Source organism: Falco rusticolus, chromosome 4, assembly GCF_015220075.1.
Source record: "Falco rusticolus isolate bFalRus1 chromosome 4, bFalRus1.pri, whole genome shotgun sequence".
NCBI classification, from domain to species: Eukaryota; Metazoa; Chordata; class Aves; order Falconiformes; family Falconidae; genus Falco; species Falco rusticolus.
This window is the reverse complement of record NC_051190.1, coordinates 28,878,005-28,895,365: the sequence shown is the minus strand read 5'-3', so window position 1 is coordinate 28,895,365 and position 17,361 is coordinate 28,878,005. Positions and strand designations below refer to the sequence as shown.

The following is a 17,361-nucleotide window of genomic DNA, read 5'->3' as shown; positions in this document are numbered from 1 at the left end:
AGAGCAGCCGGGGGGAGCAGGGCAGGCAGCATCACCTCTGCCGGAGCCTCCTCTGAACTGGGTTTGGGGCCAAAATCCAGCACCACGAGGGTGGCTGGTGAGAGACAAACACGCTGCGACACTGCCCACAGGTGGAGGCCACTGCAGGAACCTGCCACCGTCATACAGAGGTAGCTTGTTTGTCCCCTAAGGGACTACAAAATGTCCCCAGGGCTGTCACATGCTCTGCTTGCAACATGTGCTAAATTTTGCTGCAAGATGGGCAATAAAGAATGGTCACGTCCCTAATTTTGTTCTTTTTTTCCCTTGGTTTTTTGGTCTTTTTTTTTTTTTTCTTTTGAAAGGCTTGAAAGCATCCCCTGCTACCTGATTATTTTGGCCCACAAGTTGCCCTGCGTCTCTCAGCTGCTGCACCTGGGCACTTCCACGGGGTTACAGTGCCTCGTGCCCTGGCAGAGCCCCCGGGGACCAGGCAGGGTGCTGGGTCCAGGAAAAAGAGCATCGTCCCCGTGGCCAAGGTTAATAACTACTACACAGAAGGTCTTTTAAGCTTTCCTAATAAAATTAATTCTCCTGCTGGATGAACCAGGCGCCGGCCTTTGTCCCACCTCTGTGGGGTCCTTGGGGGGAGCTGGAGGTTTTTGTCTTGGCTTCCGATAATGTAAAAACCACACCAGAAAACAAGCTTGAGCAGGAAGAGAGGGACAAGGTCCCAACACAGACACAGGACTGCCTGGCCGTACGTGCTTTCCTGTCCATTTTCTTCCTTCATTTGTTTGAGCCTTGCCTATGCCCAACACCCAAATTGCTTGAAATGGGGCACTTCAAGCATTTCCATCCCTTATTGCACTCTGGACGCAATTAAATTAGGCTAATGAGATAAACCCAGCTAATGAAGCACCAAGCAATCACCATGACCAGTACCATGTCCACTCCTGAAGGTCGTGAGACACTGGGACATGTCTGAGTCTCAATGATGCTCCACCACTATCCCTTGCTTCCCAGATCGTGGGGCTGGGCAAGCCCCCTTGGGGCAGCATCCCATGGGAAAACTCCCCCAGAGCACGGTCTGCCACTCCAAACCCCTCTCTTAGGGCTGCCCTTTGTTTTCCCTGGTGCTGCTGCTTTTTTTTTAAATACTGCCTAATACAATTTTAATGAGGCCGGGGCGCCTGCCAACTGTCGGGAGAGACGCTGGGGAACCTCTGCTGAGCTGCCTGGTGGCATATGGCAGTGAGGCCGGGGCAGCCGGGCACCCTGGGGTGCTCCCCGTGGCCCCCAGCAGCCGCAAGGGATGTGTTGGGGATGCCGGGGAGATGCAGCCTCGAGCCAGGGTGTTTGGTCTGTGCCTGGGGCTTGTTCCCAGCCCCAGTCCAGTGGTCCCCGATCACTGGGCTGTTTTAGCAAAGCCCGTTATCCCACCAAAGGACAGCTCACTGAGCTGCACAAGGTCACTCTGTCCTGTACAAAGGCTCGTCTTGTCACCAAGCCCTGTACTGCTCAAGGACAGAAGCGGCTGGAGAGATGGTGGCCACCCAGCACTGCAGTCCCCAATCTCTGCTAAGCCCCTCCGGGGGTTGAGTGGGCTACCCACCCTGGGGGAGCTTCCCAGGCCAGCCTTGGCCATCTCACAGCCACTGCCACAAGGGACATGGACACCCCTGGGGTGCCTGTCTGCACATGCCAGTGACACTAAGCCAGGGTTTGTGGCATGCAGGGGTCCTGCGGGAAGCAGGGGGCTGTAAGCCAGCCCGTGCCCCCTGTGGTGCTGGGATGAAAACCTGCGAGCAGCCCCCTTGCAGTGAGCCCTCAGGATTGCTCTAGCAAGGACGAGGAGGGCTCAGGCCAAGCTGGCAACCGAGATGTGTCTTGAAGCCAGAGGACAGCTGTGCTGAGAGGTGACCTGCTGCACCAGCTCTGGACACCCCGTGACACAGCCGTGCCCAAAGGGGCTGTGTGACAGCGGCAGGGCTGGGGACACAACCCAGAGCATCCCCCGCTGCTGTGCCTGGGGCTGCTGCCTCTGCCACCACACTGCCCCTTCACCCGGGGACATCTGCTGCCCTGGGATGGCTCCGCTGCCCTCCTGGGGGGCACAGGGATGAAACAACCCATTGCACCCCTATAACTCTTCAGCAGACATCGCCATATGTGGCATTTGCATTGCAGGGATGCATTTGCCATCTCTGCCCTCTGCAAGCCCCTCTAGCCCGATCTCACGAGCTGGACCAAATGCCCCAGGCCTGCTCGCCAAGGAAGCCGAGCTGCAACAAAAAGCATCCAGGCAAGCATGAAAATCCGGGGGCGTTTCTGTGCCCAAGGCAGGCATGACAAGGGTCACCCCATGACCGGGGCTCCTTTTCTCTTTGCTTTTCTTTCTCCGAGCCCGGGTTCATTTGAAGTCCCAGCGGGTGAGTCACGCAGCCCCTCTGGAGGGGATACGGCCGCCCTCCGGAAAGCCCTTGTCATGGATGCCATGCGCCAGGGATTGGGTCTCCTGCTGGAGCGGTGGTGGGAGGGCTGCGGGGGGTGTGACCTCAGAAGCGTTTAGTCACGGTGGCTTGCAAAGACGAAGGGAAATGCAATATATAGAGGGAAACCCAGCGCCTTGCTTACTGCTCCAGCGCACACGGCACGCACGGATGCACTCAGGAGACAGGTTTTGGCCGCTGCATCCCCAGGCTCGGGGACACTGGTCACCCTTTGCCACCACAGTGACATGTGGGGACATCTTAGACAGGATTTGGGGCTCTCCCATCCCCCCCTAGCGAGCAGAGGGTGCAGGCAGGCTGCCCACTCTGTGAGGGCAGGCGCGGCTGAGCCAGGCAGTGCCAGCCATCCATGCTGGGCAATGGGGAGAAAACAGGGTGGTTTTTTTTTCCCCCTGCATAATTGCTTTTTTTCTTGTGTGTGTGTGTGTGTCCAGCAGAAAAGCCATTTCTTTCTCACCATCTGCCTGCTGCGGCAGGAGAAGGCAGATCCCAGCAGCTGTGGGCCTGGGCAGCTGCTCGCCCTCATGACCGGGTCCTAGCGCCCGGGTACCTTTAGCAAGAGGAGCAAAAGGGGTTTGCAAGACAAACGTGGATCTGCCTTGCTGGAGCTGGGGGGTGGGGTGGGGTTGTTTCCCACCCAACTGTGGGGTTGGTTGTGGTTGCAAATGGTCTGTCTGTCTGTCTGTCCAGATTTGCAGATTTGCAGGACAAGCAGGAGCACCAGCAGGTCTGGCCGAGGCATCCAGGCAAACAAACCCCATCCAGGGCTGGCAGGTTTGCCCTGGGGCAGTTGTGCCATCGCCCCCCAGGGCAGGGATGGGTGCCGGCGGCTGAGCCCTGAGCTGGAGCAGTGGCACTAACCAGTACAGCCAGTGCAGAACCAGTGGAGCCTGGAGGGCCTGGGGTGGTGGGGGCTGGACGCGGTCCTGCCTGCATTGGATGAACCTGGGGGGGGTCATTGTGCCAGCCAGCCCCCAGTGGGTGCACAGCCGGACCCTCCCACCTCTGCCCAGGCTCCAGCCCTTCCCTTGTCCTGCTTCAACTGGGGCAGGTGGTGCAGCTCACTCGTCCAGCTGAAAACCATCCTCTGCGTCCTTCCCTTCCCCTTTCTCCGATGTTCTGGTTCCGCACGTTTCTCCAGTGAACAGCTCATTTCCCCCAGCCAGCTCCCCCCCTGCAAGTGCCCGGGAACACGCATGCAGCAGGGGGGCTTCAAATCTGCCTCTGCAGCCATGCTCGTATTTATCTGTGTTTGCTTCCACGTGGAAGCATCCACGAGAAGTGTCCCTGTCCCCAAGGAGCGGAAGGGCAGCACTCCTGGGCAGCACAGGCGCCTCTCCCTGTGCTGCACCCAGGCTGGTCCCTTCCCATCTCGGTGGCAGCCCTGCCCTGGGTGCCAGCGGAGCATGGCCTTGTGCTGCACCGCAGCACCACTCACCTTCACCCTGGGAAACCACCTGGAGCACCCGCCTGGCGCAGGGGTGCCCATCGTCTGCTTCCGGCTTTGCTGCCGGGATCCGGGTTCCCCAGGGCCTGGATGCTCCAGCCTCACTGGTGCCTGGCACAGGGTGTTGCAATGGCTCGGAGATGGTGGTGGTGGGCAATGGCACCTTTCACCCTTCTCCCCTCCTGTCCTGCAGCCCTGCAGCGTGGCCAACAGCCTGGTGGGGCAGAGGGGGTGTTTGTGGGGGTCTGGCACTGTAGGTGGAGTCTTGCAGTGGGATAGGGATTTGCCATGCAGAGGGATTCTTGCAATGCAGGAGGAGGACTTGTAATGCAGGCGGTGGTCTTATAATGTGGGGGCTCCTGCAATGCATAGGGGGTCTTGCAGTGTGGGAGGGGGTCTTGCTGCGCAGGGGGTGTTCTTGCAATGTGGGGGGATCCTGCAGTGCAAGGGAGCTGTTGTAATGCAGGGAAGACTGGCTGTGCTAAGAGGTCTTAGCACATATGGGGGGTCCTGAAATTCAAGTGCCTGGGGGGTCTCCCCATGCAGTGGGCACTTGCATTGTGCCTGTGTGTCCTGCAGATCAAGGGGGCTCCTGAAATGCAGGGAAGGGTCTTGCCATGCAGTAGGGGTCTTGCAATGTGGGGGGATGTCCTGCAGTGCAAGGGGGCTGTTGCAATGCAGGGAAGGCTCTAGCCATGCCAAGGGGTCTTGCAACGTATCAGGCACGGGGTGGGGGTGGGGGGGTGTCCTGAAGTTCAAGAAGGCTTCTGCAGTGCCTGGGGGGATCTTGCCATGCAGTGTGGTCTTGCAGTGGGGGAGATCCTCCTGGGGAGGTCTTGCCATGCAGTGGGGTCTTGCGGTGGGGAGCGTCCTGAAATTCGAGGGGGCTCTCCAGTGCCTGGGGAGGTCTTGCCATGCAGGGGGGTCTCGCAGTGGGGAGGGTCCTGCCAATTGGACGGAGCTTTTGTAACGCGGGGAAGGCTCCTGCCATGCAGTGGAGCCTCACCGCGGGGGCTGTCCCGCCATCCGAGGGGGCTGTGGCCGCAGCTGGCCGGCTCCTGCCACGCCGCGGTGCGGGGGCGCAGCGGCGGCGGGCGGGGGTCGCGGTGGGGGCCGGCCCGGCGGGCGGGGGGCGGCGGGCGGGGGTCGCGGTGGGGCCGGCCCGGCGGGCGGGGGGCGGTGCCGCGGCGGCGGCGCTATAAAGGCGGCGTCGGGGCGGGCGCGGCGGTCGGCGGCAGCGGCGGCGGTGGCGGCAGGATGACGGCGAACGGGACGGCGGAGCCGGTGCAGATCCAGTTCGGGCTCATCAACTGCAGCAACAAGTACCTGACGGCGGAGGCCTTCGGCTTCAAGGTGAACGCCTCGGCCGCCAGCATGAAGAAGAAGCAGATCTGGACGCTGGAGCAGGACGGGGAGGACTCCAGCGCCGTGCTGCTCAAGAGCCACCTGGGCCGCTACCTGGCAGCCGACAAGGACGGCCGGGTGAGCTGCGACAGCGAGGAGCCGGGTCCCGACTGTCGCTTCTTGGTGGTGGCTCACGGCGACGGGCGCTGGTCGCTCCAGTCCGAGCCCCACCGCCGCTTCTTCGGCGGCACCGAGGACCGGCTCTCCTGCTTCGCCCCCGCCGTCTCGGCCACCGAGAAATGGAGCGTCCACCTGGCCATGCACCCCCAGGCCAACCTCTACAGCCTGGCCCGCAAGCGCTACGCCCACCTGGGGCCTCGCCGCGACGAGCTGGCCGTGGACCGCGACGTGCCGTGGGGCGTGGATGCCCTCATCACCCTGCTCTTCGTGGAGCAGCGCTACAGCCTGCAGAGCTGCGACCACCGCCTGCTGCGCTGCGACGGCCGCCTGGTCCCCGCCGCCGAGCCCGGCACCGCCTTCACCCTCGAGTTCCGCTGCGGGAAGGTGGCCTTTCGCGACGGGGAGGGTCGCTACCTCGCCCCCTCGGGCCCCAGCGGCACCCTCAAGGCGGGCAAGAGCGCCAAGGTGGGCAAGGACGAGCTCTTCGCCCTCGAGCAGAGCTGCCCGCAGGTCGTGCTCCGAGCCGGCAACGACAGGAATGTCTCTACCCGGCAAGGTACGAGGGGGTGGGAATGGGGGGAGTCCCTGGGGTCTCCAGCCCGGGGTGAGCCCCTGCATCCCGCCGGCATCGGCGTCCCTAGGGAGCTGCCTGCCCCGAGCTGCCCCCCTGCATCCCTCGGGCACCACCGCCGCATCCCCTCCATCGCCCCGGAGTGCCACCCCAGCGCTGCCCCCCTGGCAGCCCCCGCGTCCCTGCAGCATCCCCTGCCTTCCTGCAGCGGCAGCCCCCCCCCGCCCCAAGGGGGCTCCCCTGCATCCTTCTGCCATCACCTCTTTAGGGTGTCCCCCCTCGCGCTTGAACCCCTTTTCGCACAAGTCCCCACACCCCTCTCCTGAAGCCACCATCGCCCCAGGGCACCCCTGCTCCCCTCCAGCATGGCTGCCCGCGGTCCCTCCCCCAACCCCTCCACCCCCATTCCCCCCGCACCCCTCCCTTCCCCCTCTCCCAGCCCTGCAGCATCGCCTGCCTGGGGTCCCCTGGCCCCCCCAGCCCTTCAGCGTCACCTCTGCAGGGTGCCCTGGGCAGGGGGGACAGTGAGGGGCCTGCTTTGGGGTGCGGGGATGGACAGGGCAGGGGGGCTGTGGGGGTGGATGGGGCCTTCCCTTGTTGGAAGGAGGCAGGGCTGCCATCCCTCGCCTTCCTACCTGCAGAGCTCATTGTTCACCCAACAAAGCCTCCACCAACCTCCCCCTTCCCTCAGCCATGTGCCCTGCAGAATGGGGCCTGGGGAGGCTGCGGTTGCCCCCATGGGGCAGTAATCCCCTCCCCCCAAACCCGTGGGGCTGCATTTCCCAGTGTGTGGGGGCTGGGTGCTGCCCAGCCCACCCCCAGCCTTGGCAGTGTTACATAAACGGCTTCGCCAAAACACCCCGCACTCCCACATGCACCGCATCCCACATCCACCCGCACAAAGGCAGCGCTAGCGCCTGCCGCGCCGCCCGCACCCATCCCCGTTCCTGCCGCTCGCCCCAGGGGCCACCGTGCTGCCTGCTTCGGGCGTCACGGCCACACGGCACGGCTGCCCTGGGCACATGGCCGCCTGCCTGCCCTCGAGTACCCGGTGCGCATCCCACCCCCTAGCTTGCGGGGTGCTGGCAGGGGGCCGGGGGTCCCGGCTCTGCGGGCTGGGCGATGCTGGAGGTGCACGGCTGCCTGCCGGGCTGGTGTGGGAGCCGTGGGGCACGTCACCGGCACGCCGAGTCAGGCCGGCACACGCCGGGCGCGGGATGGGTGCGAGCATGTCTCACTGCAGCGAAGCCTGGAGGAACAAGCAGCGGGGAATTTTTGTTGTGTGTATATACAATATTTCAGGGTGAATCCTCGTCTGTGCCTGAGCAGCTCCTTGCCGGGAGCTCGCCACCTTTCTCCTTTCAGAGAGCAAATCCTGTGCTGCAGAGCAGCCCCTTAAAAAAACCAAAATAATGCCTGCGAAGATGGGCAGCGGGGACTATTTGCCCAGGCGTAGGGGTTTGGGGAAGAGAGGAGGAGGATGGAGATGGCGGGAGGCTGCCGCAGCGCCGTGGGGGAAGGGCTTGCTGCAGCCCTTTGTCACCGGAGATGGGAAAACCAGATGTGGGGGGAGATTGTGCGGGATGGGGTGGCGGTGGTGGGAGCCCCACGGCGTGAGTGGGAGCACTGCTGGCGGACCTGCCGGCTTTGTGTGATTCACATGGATGGGGGTGGTGGGAAGGGGAGGGGGCACAAATCTCCCCAGCAACAGGGGGCTCTGGGCTGGGCCCGGCCCCGTTCCAAGCAAAATCCAGTGGGGAAGGGTGCGCCGGGGCTGCACACCCTCGCTGCTTGAGTCCATTTTGGCCGGAGAAGCCGTTTCTACCTGGTTTATCCTGCCCGGCAGCAGCGAGAGGCTGGGAGCTGCCGCGCTCTGGGCTCGCCCTCCCTTCTCCCGTCGGGAAAAGTGCCTTGTCCTCCCAAGGTTTCGGAGGAGGCAGCCGACAAACAACCGTCGGAGGAAGTGGTTGCAGACAGCCCTTTCCCCCGCCGCGCTGATAAGCGCCGCGCTGCTGGCAGAAGTGCCGATGGCCACCCGGGATGGCTGCCCGGGATGCGGGTGGTGGGCATGGGAGGCGGGCGGTGGGCACGGAGCGGCTGCACCTGGGAATGGGCAGCTTGTGCCCGCCTGGGGTTAGGGAGGGAGCAGGGATGGCAGTGGCTGTCCGCCCCCCGAGGAGTGGGGACAGGGCCACCGGGATTTTGTGGTTCCCCTGGCTGGGAGCTGGAGCTGGTCCAAGCTTGGGACAGCGCTGTCCCGCAAGTGTCGAGTCAGCTCCTGGCCGGGAGCCTTCTCCCTGTCCCCTGGGATGGCCGGTGTCACCACCGCCTGCATACGGGGCACTGGGGACCACGACACCACCATCCCGGGGGAAGCATGAAGTAGGTGCCAGCCCTGCCTCTGCACCAGCACTGGGGCTGGGGGGGCCCTGGCACCGCTGCCCTGCCTCCAGCCACAGGATGGGCACCCTGGGGAGCCTCAGGCTCCGTGAGACCCCCATCTCCCCATCGTGCCTCCGAACGGAGCCGTGTCGGGGTGCTGCCAGCAGAAAGCGGCCTCCTCCCCGCCTCAATGGCTCCTTTCTAGCCCTGACTGCGGCAACAAAAGGCCCTTTGTGGGCGCGAGGGTCCCCGGGGGCAGAACGCTGGCGTCCTCTCCGCTCCGCTGGGCCCCTGCCAGCCCCCCGCCCGGCAGAGGTGCTCCGCCTGCCCCCCCCCCACCCGTGGGGGGGGAGAGGATGGGCCGACTGGGAAGCGAGGCATTTCGGGAAATGGGGGTCCAGGGAGGGGGGCGAGCGAGCAGGGCGGTGATGGGAGTGCGCCTGGGCATGCCAGGTTGGTGACCGGGAGCTCTGCTCCGGGGCTGGGAGCCCTCCTGGCCTGAGGTGGGGAGATGTGGCTCTGGGTGGGGAGCGTGACTGGGGGCACACGCTCGGGTGCAGGTTTTCATCTGGAGATGCCAAGTGGCGCGTTGGTGCTTGGGGGAGACCACAAAGCCACAGGAAATCCATAGGGAAGGAGGAGCGGGTTTTCCAGGAAATCCATGCTTCACCCCCACCCGTGACCCCCTTGCAGAGCTGCACCCCCAGCAGAGGAGCTGTGTGGTCCCTGGGTGCTCCAGGCTGTTGCTTTTAGATAAAAACATCTTTGGATTTATGTACGGTTGCAGCATAAGCCCGTCTGGAGGGGACGAGTCTCGGAGCACGTGTGCAGCTGTGGTGTGGGGTGCCAGAGCCCTGCAGGGAGACCGGACCCAACGTGCGCACGGCAGAGCTGGCTGCAGCATCCCCTGGGCTGCTAGGGGCACCAGGACCCGAAATCCTGCCCTGCCACCCACGAGGGCGTCCGGGGGCTTTGCCAGCACTCCCTTGGAGGAACGGCAGGGCTCAGGTTTTATCAGCCATAACCGTGGTGTTTCTGCAAGGGAGCCTCTTGGCCTCTGGGGAGTCGGAGGATGGGCAAGGTGCAGCCTCCCGTCTGCTCCGGGTGCTGGGCAGGGCCTGGCAGCTGCCTGCGGGTCTGCCAGCTCCCAGCTGGAGGAAGGCAGCGAGCAGAGCCTGTGCAATGGGCAGCTCCTGACGTGTGGGTCTGCCCCCCGTGGGTTCCGAGCATGGGGACTGCTCCGGCTGGCTTGTCCCACTGGCTGGCCATGGTCCGCCGGGCTCTGGCCTCCTCCCCATGGAGCGCATCCACTGGGTCTCACCAGCATCCCAGGATGGCATGTAGGGCACCACCTGTGTGAGTTTAATGTAGAGGGAAGGTCTTCTACATGCTGTAAATGACCCCCACACTGGGTGTGTGGCCCCTGGTGGCACAGGTACAGCAAACTGCTCCTTTAGATGGAGAAGCCTCTCCCCAGGAGATGTGGGAAGGCTCGTGCTCTGGGATGGCCACAGGCCTCCATGCGCATCTGCCATCCAGGGTTGGAGAGCAGCGAGGGCTGGGGCATTGATCCTGCAAACCCGAGGGGCTGGCAGCAGCTGAGGGGCTTGGGAAGCCCTTCCCTGCGCCAGCGCCGGCTTGTCCCCCATCACCCTCCCTGGCTCTCCGAGGACCTTGAGCCCAGGGCTTTGTTTGGGGGTGGGGGGTGGGGCACAGTGTTAGGCAGCCCTTGCGGGGGGATGTGCCTCAGCTCCCACCTCCAGCCTCTGCATCCTCCCCAGGACCCCCCTAGCAAACCCATGTTGTGGATGGAGCCGGAGGACATCCCACACAGGGAATCTGGGGGGGAGCAGCCGTGCCCCCCTGCTCCCCAAACGCTGCCCTGCCGCTGTGTGATTGCCCCCCTCCAGCCTCCAGCTGTAATTAGCAGCTTTGTCAAGGTCAGGCAGAGTCGTGCGGCTCCAGACTGTAAATTTACCAAGAGCGGTAATTAAAGCGTGATTGCAATGGGAGCGGCACAGCCGGGCCGGGCGCTGCGGGAGGGCGGGTGGCTGTGGGCTCCCTGCCACAGCCCTGGGCTGCAAAAAGCGGGGTGGTGGCAGGGGGTGGCTGGAGGGACAGCCTCTGTGTCCTCACCATGGGGACACGGGGACATCGCTCCTAGACCTGCCATGGTCCTACCGCCTCTCTGCCCATGCTTCATCCCATCCCTCCCCGCTCTGACCCCCCAAACCTCCTGCTCCAGCTCAGTTACAGCCCTTTGAAGCTGCCTTCTGCCCCCGCCATAATTGCATTCCTTTCTGCTGAGTCGGTGTAACCCAACCCAGCGCCGCTTTTGGGGAGGGGGCGGTGGGAGACCCTCCTGCAGCACCAGCAAAAGCCAAACCTCCCTGCCACGGCCAGAGCCTGGGCAACTGCACGGCAGCGGGGTGGGGGGAGCCCGGTGGGTTCGCTGTGCTCTGTGGTGAGGGGTCCCTGGGGGTGAGGGGATGGTGTTGGGAGGCTCCCAGTGCTCCTGTCCCCCCTCCAGCCCATCTGTGGCGCAGAGCATCCCCCCAGGCTCTCCCCATCCTGGTGCCTGCAGGTCAGGCAGCTCTTTGCTGAAAAGCCTGGCAAGGAGGAAGCTCTGCTGCCTGCTTGCCCCCCACCGCAATCATCATCATCAGCACTTGCAGGTTAGGGGGGTTCAGGGGTGCTGGCAGCCCTGGGTGCTGGGCTGCACCTCCCGGCATCCCCGCCCGCAGCCCAGTCTGTCCCTGTGAGCCCCCGCAGAGCCCCCCTGTGCAGCGCGCAGGCGGCTGTACAGCTCTCGGAGCAGCCCGCTGCGGCGCTGCTTTCCCGGCGGGGGTGCAAAAATCAAAACCAAATGTTTCCACCGACCGCTGGCTCAGCCCCTGGCAGCCCTGGGAGGCGGCGAGTGTGGGACAGCTGTGCCAGCCGAGGACTCTACCGGCGGGGCTGGGCTTGGTGGCCCTACAGCACCCCTTTGCCCCCCGTGCTGCCCCAGATACGCCGGGGAGCAGAGCAGCGGGGCGGTGGCGTGTCCATCGGGAGCTGCAGAAGGTGCCGGAGGATGCTCAGTGGGAGAGGGAGCTGAGAACAGGCAGCGGTGTGGCAGCCATAGGACAGTTTGGGTGTGGGAGAGAAGATTACAGCCAACAAAGCAAAGCCCTCAAAGCCTGATCCCTTTGGGAAAGGTGGGAGACTGATAAGCGAAGCAGAGATGGCTCCTGGGATAGGGGTGGCATGGGATGGGGACGGCTCTCGAGAGATGCAGGCGGGCGATGGGAAGCCACCATCGCCACCTCTGAGGCCGACAGCTGGTGTGTGGAGGTGGATGGTCCCTCCTCAGGTGGGTGCAGCTGGTGGGACTCACTGGTGGCTGTGCCGTACACAAGGGCCACCCCGGCGGCGGTCCCTGGAGCCCTCCCAGTGACCCTGTACTGCGGCATTCCCACTCCCAGCAGCTGAGGAAGGTGCAAGGGGCCAAACACATTGACCAGCCCCACGAGCAGGTCCTTGGCTCCAGGAAAAGGCAGAGTTGGGCAGAAAGGTTGCACACGCACCTCGCATCCTTTACAGGACCTGGTGCATGGTTGGACACCACATGGGTGCTACAGGAGAGGGATGTGGGTGCTTTCTGCTGTGAAAAACTTACCCAGCTGTACTAGACCCCAGTCTGTATCGCCATCCTCCCCTGAGCTGTTCCCATTGGTTATGGACCTGTGCTCCACTGGTGGTACTGGGGCCCATCTCCACTCATCCCAGCTGTAGGTAGACAGGGAGAAGCGGGGCCGAGCACCGCGCCCCAGCTCCCTCCCCAAAACCCAGCACGGCAGCTTGGCTGTTTTGCTCTGGCTGCAGGCTACGGCTTGTGACTCGCCTCCTCAGAAGTATTTTTGGGCAGAAATCCACCAAGCTGGAGAGCTCTGGAGAGGATTTGGCCCCGCTAGCCCTGACTAAGCAGGTTTGCTTAGGCTCAGTGCCTGTGGGTGGATGTGCATGTGGCCTGGGGGGGCCAGCGGTTGCCCCAGGACTGTGGCTGGTGGCCCCAGGACCAGCTGCATCTGCCTCCAAGGTTGCCAAGGGCAAATGCTGTCTCTGGTCCCGTTGGTGCAGGGATGGGTCATCCTGGCTGGCAGAGCTGGGGGACCGGCTGGTCTGACTGGGAAAGGCTTGGCTGCCCCAGGGCTTTCCCGAGCTGCCTCCCTGCAAACCTCACCGCCCTGAGCCCTGACAGGCTGTGACAATTTATGGATGAAAGATGGTGCCACGGTGCTTAACCACGCCGTGAGCTGGGGATTCATAGGTGGCCCAGTGGCCTCTGCTAATGGATTCAGTAACCTGGCTGTCACCCTCAGGGTGTGTGTGTGTTTAAAAAACTACAGCCCTTTGTGCGTGAAATACCTTGGCTGGTCTTTGCTCGATGCTTAATCGTGATGGAGCTGATGGTGGTGGAGCCGGAGAGTCAGGTGGCTGCCTCAGCTCAGTCCAGTTTATGGCCTCAACACCTGAGCAGCCAAATGCAAACCTGGATTTGAACGCAAAATTCCGGGATGGGATGGTGTGCGAGGGATTTGGGAGTCAGCAAAGCTCACCCAGGGGAGTGGGAGCCCCTCTCAGTGGGGTTTCCTGGTCTGGTTCCACACCTGGACCCGCTAGAGGTGGTTTGGGGTCCCCCCCGGCCTTGTGCACCCCCACTTCCATCTGCCTCTGCCCTGCAGGGATGGACCTCTCAGCCAATCAAGATGAGGAGGGTGACCAGGAGACCTACCAGCTGGAGATCAACAAGGACACCAAGAAATGCGCCTTCAGGACCTATACTGGGAAGTACTGGACGCTCACCTCAAATGGGGGCATCCAGTCCACCGCCTCCACAAAGTGAGTCCCCTGCCCCCACCAGCCTGGGGCCGTGCATGGGCTTCAGGGACCCCTCTTCATCTGCCAGGGTTATCCTGGGGATTTTCCAGCCTAGGCGCTCATCCCAAAACGCTTTCCAGCGAAGGCGGTGAATTCCCTGGAGAGCCCTGGGGCTGGCCCGGGGCTTGCCACCCACGATGCTCAGGAAGTCCTTCGGGCCACGTAATCCTTCCCGGCCGGCTGGGGCTGTTGAAATGCTTTACCCCGCAGTTCAACCCTCTGCGAGCCAGGCAGAAACCCCAAAAATGCATTTGGCTGCCTGCCTGCCTCCTGCCCGTGGGGTGAGGGCTTTGATGGCCACTACGATGTGGCCCATCCTGCAAAAAATGGATCGAATTGGGATCTCCCGGTTCCTGCTGTGACCCTTTCCAAGGTGGTGGGGTGGCACCGGCAGGTCCCCATCTGTCACATCCCACTGAAGGCTCTCTCTGCCCCTGCAGGAACGCGAGCTGCTATTTTGACATCGAGTGGTGTGACAAGCGCATCACCCTGAAAGCTGCCAACGGCAAGTACGTGACGGCAAAGAAGAACGGGCAGCTGGCGGCCTCCATGGAGACAGCGGGTAAGGGACCCCCTTAGGGACCCCTGTCCTGTGCTGGGGTGGCAGGGGATGGACAAAGTCCCCGCTCCGAACCAGACTCCTCTTCCGAATGATGCTCAGGGATGCAGGCAGTAAGTTTTCTTAATGACAGTTTCACATGCTGTGAGGTGGGAGGCCAGATGGGGTGGGTGAGAAATGTGTGGGGGGCACAGCCCACCCTCCTCACTGCTGCCTGCCGGCTGTGGGGTCCGGGCGCTGCACCCCCTGGGCTGCTCTCATATCCTTTCTCCCCTCCGGCGCAGGTGAGACGGAGCATTTTGTGATGAAGCTGATCAACAGGCCCATCATCGTCCTCCGTGGCGAGCACGGCTTCATCGGGTGCCGGAAGGTGACCGGCACCCTGGACTCCAACCGATCCTCCTACGATGTCTTCCAGCTGGAGTTCAATGACGGAGCCTACAACATCAAGGGTGAGTCCTTGGGGGCGGCTACGGGCTGGGGGCAGGGTGACGGCCATTGGGGTCCCTGTGGTGGCTCACAGGGCCACCTTGTCCCCTCTCCCTCTTGCCTGCAGATGCCACTGGGAAGTACTGGATGGTGGGGAGTGAGTCGTCCGTCACCAGCAGCAGCGACACCCCCGTGGACTTCTTTTTTGAGTTCTGCGACTATAACAAAGTGGCCATCAAAATCAATGGCAAATACCTGAAGGGTGACCATGCTGGGGTCCTCAAGGCATCCGCCGACGCCATTGACGCCTCCACCCTCTGGGAATATTAATGCACTTTAGCATACCTCCCATTGCCAACTTCTCTTTTCCCTCCTCCGTCCTTTTTTCTTTGGGTTTTGTTTCTCCTCTCTGTAAAAGGATTTTCAGACTGGCTTGCCCTTTCCTCCTGCCATAGAGTTGGTGCGTTATGTGGGAGGTGGGTCTCCATAAATCCCTGTAAGAACTGGAAAAGTGATGGGGCAGCCTGCCTATAGCTCTGTAGAGGGGTCTGTCTCTATCCTCCTCCCCCCTTGCCTCCCTCCAGGTTTGCTGGGCTTGGAAACTGCTGACCCCCATCCCAGCCCTGAGCATCACCTTAGGTAGTTCAGTTTCCACTCCTCGATTGAAAAAAAGGGAATAAGATCACCTCCATGCTTGCTTCCACCATATCAGCGCTGGCGCCGCCCAAATCTGTCCTGCCAGTGTCCCCCAGCACACCTGTGCCATCCTGACCTGCTCCAAGCAGGGGCAGAGCGATGGTGCTGGGCTCAGCCAGCTCCTCCTGGCTCTCCCTGGCAGCTTCTCTCCGCTCCTGGCTTTCGGGGCAGGATTCATCCCTGGCGGAGCCGCTGAGGTGACCTTATATATCACAGCAGCCCTGGGGCTGGTGTGTGCCGGCATGGGTCCCCATGGAAGGGCCACCAAGCTGACCCCCCCAACCCCTGCACCTGGAAACGATTTTTTTAGGGTGATCCCGTCTGGAAAGCCTCAGTCTTTCATCTCATGGAGCCCCACACGCCTTGTGTCCCTCTGCCCCTCCTTGTGCTTCTGGCTGTGGAGGAGCATCATAGACCTCGGCTGTGGGGCCGGCCGGGCGGGTGGCTGCCTGAGCTGGTCCTGCTGCTGTGCCTGGGAGGGGATGGCGTGGGGGGGATGCAGAGCTCGTGCCGGGTGGGGGCTTCACCCAGCCCACCTCCAGCGCTGGCAGGCTTTGGTCCCCGCAGGAGCCCAGCTGGCCGATGCAACCTGCCCTGGGCGGTGGCTGGAAGCATAAACTGCAGATTTTGGTTTACAGAATAGAAAAGTTCCTTAGCAAACTTTGCACAGTGATATTTGCTCAGTAGCTTTGTTGGTGGTTTTTTTTTTTTCCTTCTCTTTTTTTTTTTTCTTTTTCTTTTCTCTCTCTCTCATAAAATACTGGAACAGTGAGGCAAATCACTGAACACCTAATGCTGAATTAGGAAGTGCCCGTTCCTGTGGGCTACCCTGAGGAGGGCAGCTCCTCATCTCGCCGCCCCTGGGGCACCTGGGCTCGGCTCTCATGCCATTGCAACCCTACTGGAAACATTAAAAAAAAAAAAGGAAAAAAAAAAAAGAAAAAAAAAAAAGACCAAAACAGTATTTTTGTTAGTCTCTATTTATATATGCTCTCCATGGCACTGTGTTACCAGCTGTTGTCTGTACTAGGTCTGCATTAGAGTATAACGCTGTTTGTAACAGGTGATGCTGACGTGTTCGTTAGGGTGTTGAAAGGCACTTTATCCTTTGGGGCCTTCCTGGGGCCGGGATTTGCTCCCTGCAAACACACCAAGGAGCCTTTTCCCTTTGGGCCCCCACTGGGGAGGGAGCGCTGGTGCCCACCCCACACCAAGGGTGCTCGCGGCATCGCTGCGGTGCCAAACCAGGGCCGGTCCCTGTCGCCGCAGGCAAGGTAGGGGCTCGTCAGCCTTAAAGCCATGTGGAGGGGCAGCCCTCCATAGGAGCTTGGTGCTAACCTCTCAGCTGGGACAGCGAGCGACCCATCCCCTGCCAGGGGGACACCTCTGGGCCAGGCTCCCTGGCCGGCGCAGGGGATCCTGGCTGGGACTCTACCTCGGCTCTGCGCTCACATCCAGGGGCTGTGGTGCCCACCCGCCCGGGGACCGCGCTGCCCCTCGAAGGACAGAGTGTCTTGATGAAGCCCTGAGTGACCCTGTGACTTGGCACACACTTTTTGCTGGCCTTCACCCCCTCACCGTGTTGCCTCTGCCCTGTCCCCCGTCGCAGTTGGAACCATGTAACTCCCGCTCCAGCTTCTCCCATGTGACACTAGGTCATCATCTCTCCTGTCTCCTTATCGGGTGTCGTGACTCTCTGAAAACATCTCACTCTGAAAATTTTAAGTTTTGGGTTTGTTTGGGGTTTTTTTTTTTTTATTATTTTTTTGTAAGTGCCATTTGTATAACTTAAAAAAAGCTTCAAATGGAGAAAGATGAATAAAAAAAACTTGCATTCAGATAGAAGCAGCGGTGTGTGGTCTGTCAGGGCAGCTGCAGCTGGGGCTGCAACAGCCTTTTAATGAGGCACGAGGCTGAGCGTGGGGCAGTTGGGGGCCAAACTGCTTCACCAAGACTGAGCTGGAACTGGAGGGCTCGGGCGGGTGGGTGGCCAGGGAACAGTGGCCAACAGGCTCATCCTACCCAAGGGACTAAAGCCAAAGCCGGCTGGAGGCTGGTCACCTCGAGATGCTCAGGGCACTGCACCCACCTGTGCAGCGGTCAGGGATGCACCAGCACCCCAGCTCTCCTGTGAAGGCACTGCCTTTTTTCCCCGTGGCTCAGATATTCCCTGCCCCATATGATGTCCCTGAGAGAGGGAGGAGGCACCTGCTAGGAGGGAAGAGCGGTGGGATTGCAGAATCATGGAATGGTTGGGGTTGGGAGGGACCTCTGGAGATTTAACTCAGGACCCTGCTAGAGCAGGTTGCATGGAGCGGGATGCTGGTTTTGGGTGCAGTGT

At 62.0% G+C, this 17,361-nt stretch overlaps 1 protein-coding gene across 1 annotated transcript; it reads left to right on the top strand.

The window, feature by feature from the left end:
* Positions 1 to 5,155: 5,155 nt before the first annotated feature.
* On the top strand, positions 5,156 to 16,004 carry FSCN1 (fascin actin-bundling protein 1). Its single transcript, XM_037386276.1, has 5 exons — positions 5,156 to 6,019; positions 13,141 to 13,297; positions 13,777 to 13,898; positions 14,180 to 14,347; positions 14,452 to 16,004. The coding sequence occupies exons 1-5, from the start codon at positions 5,197 to 5,199 to the stop codon at positions 14,652 to 14,654; spliced, it is 1,473 nt and encodes a 490-aa protein (XP_037242173.1). The 5' UTR covers positions 5,156 to 5,196; the 3' UTR covers positions 14,655 to 16,004.
* Positions 16,005 to 17,361: the final 1,357 nt, after the last annotated feature.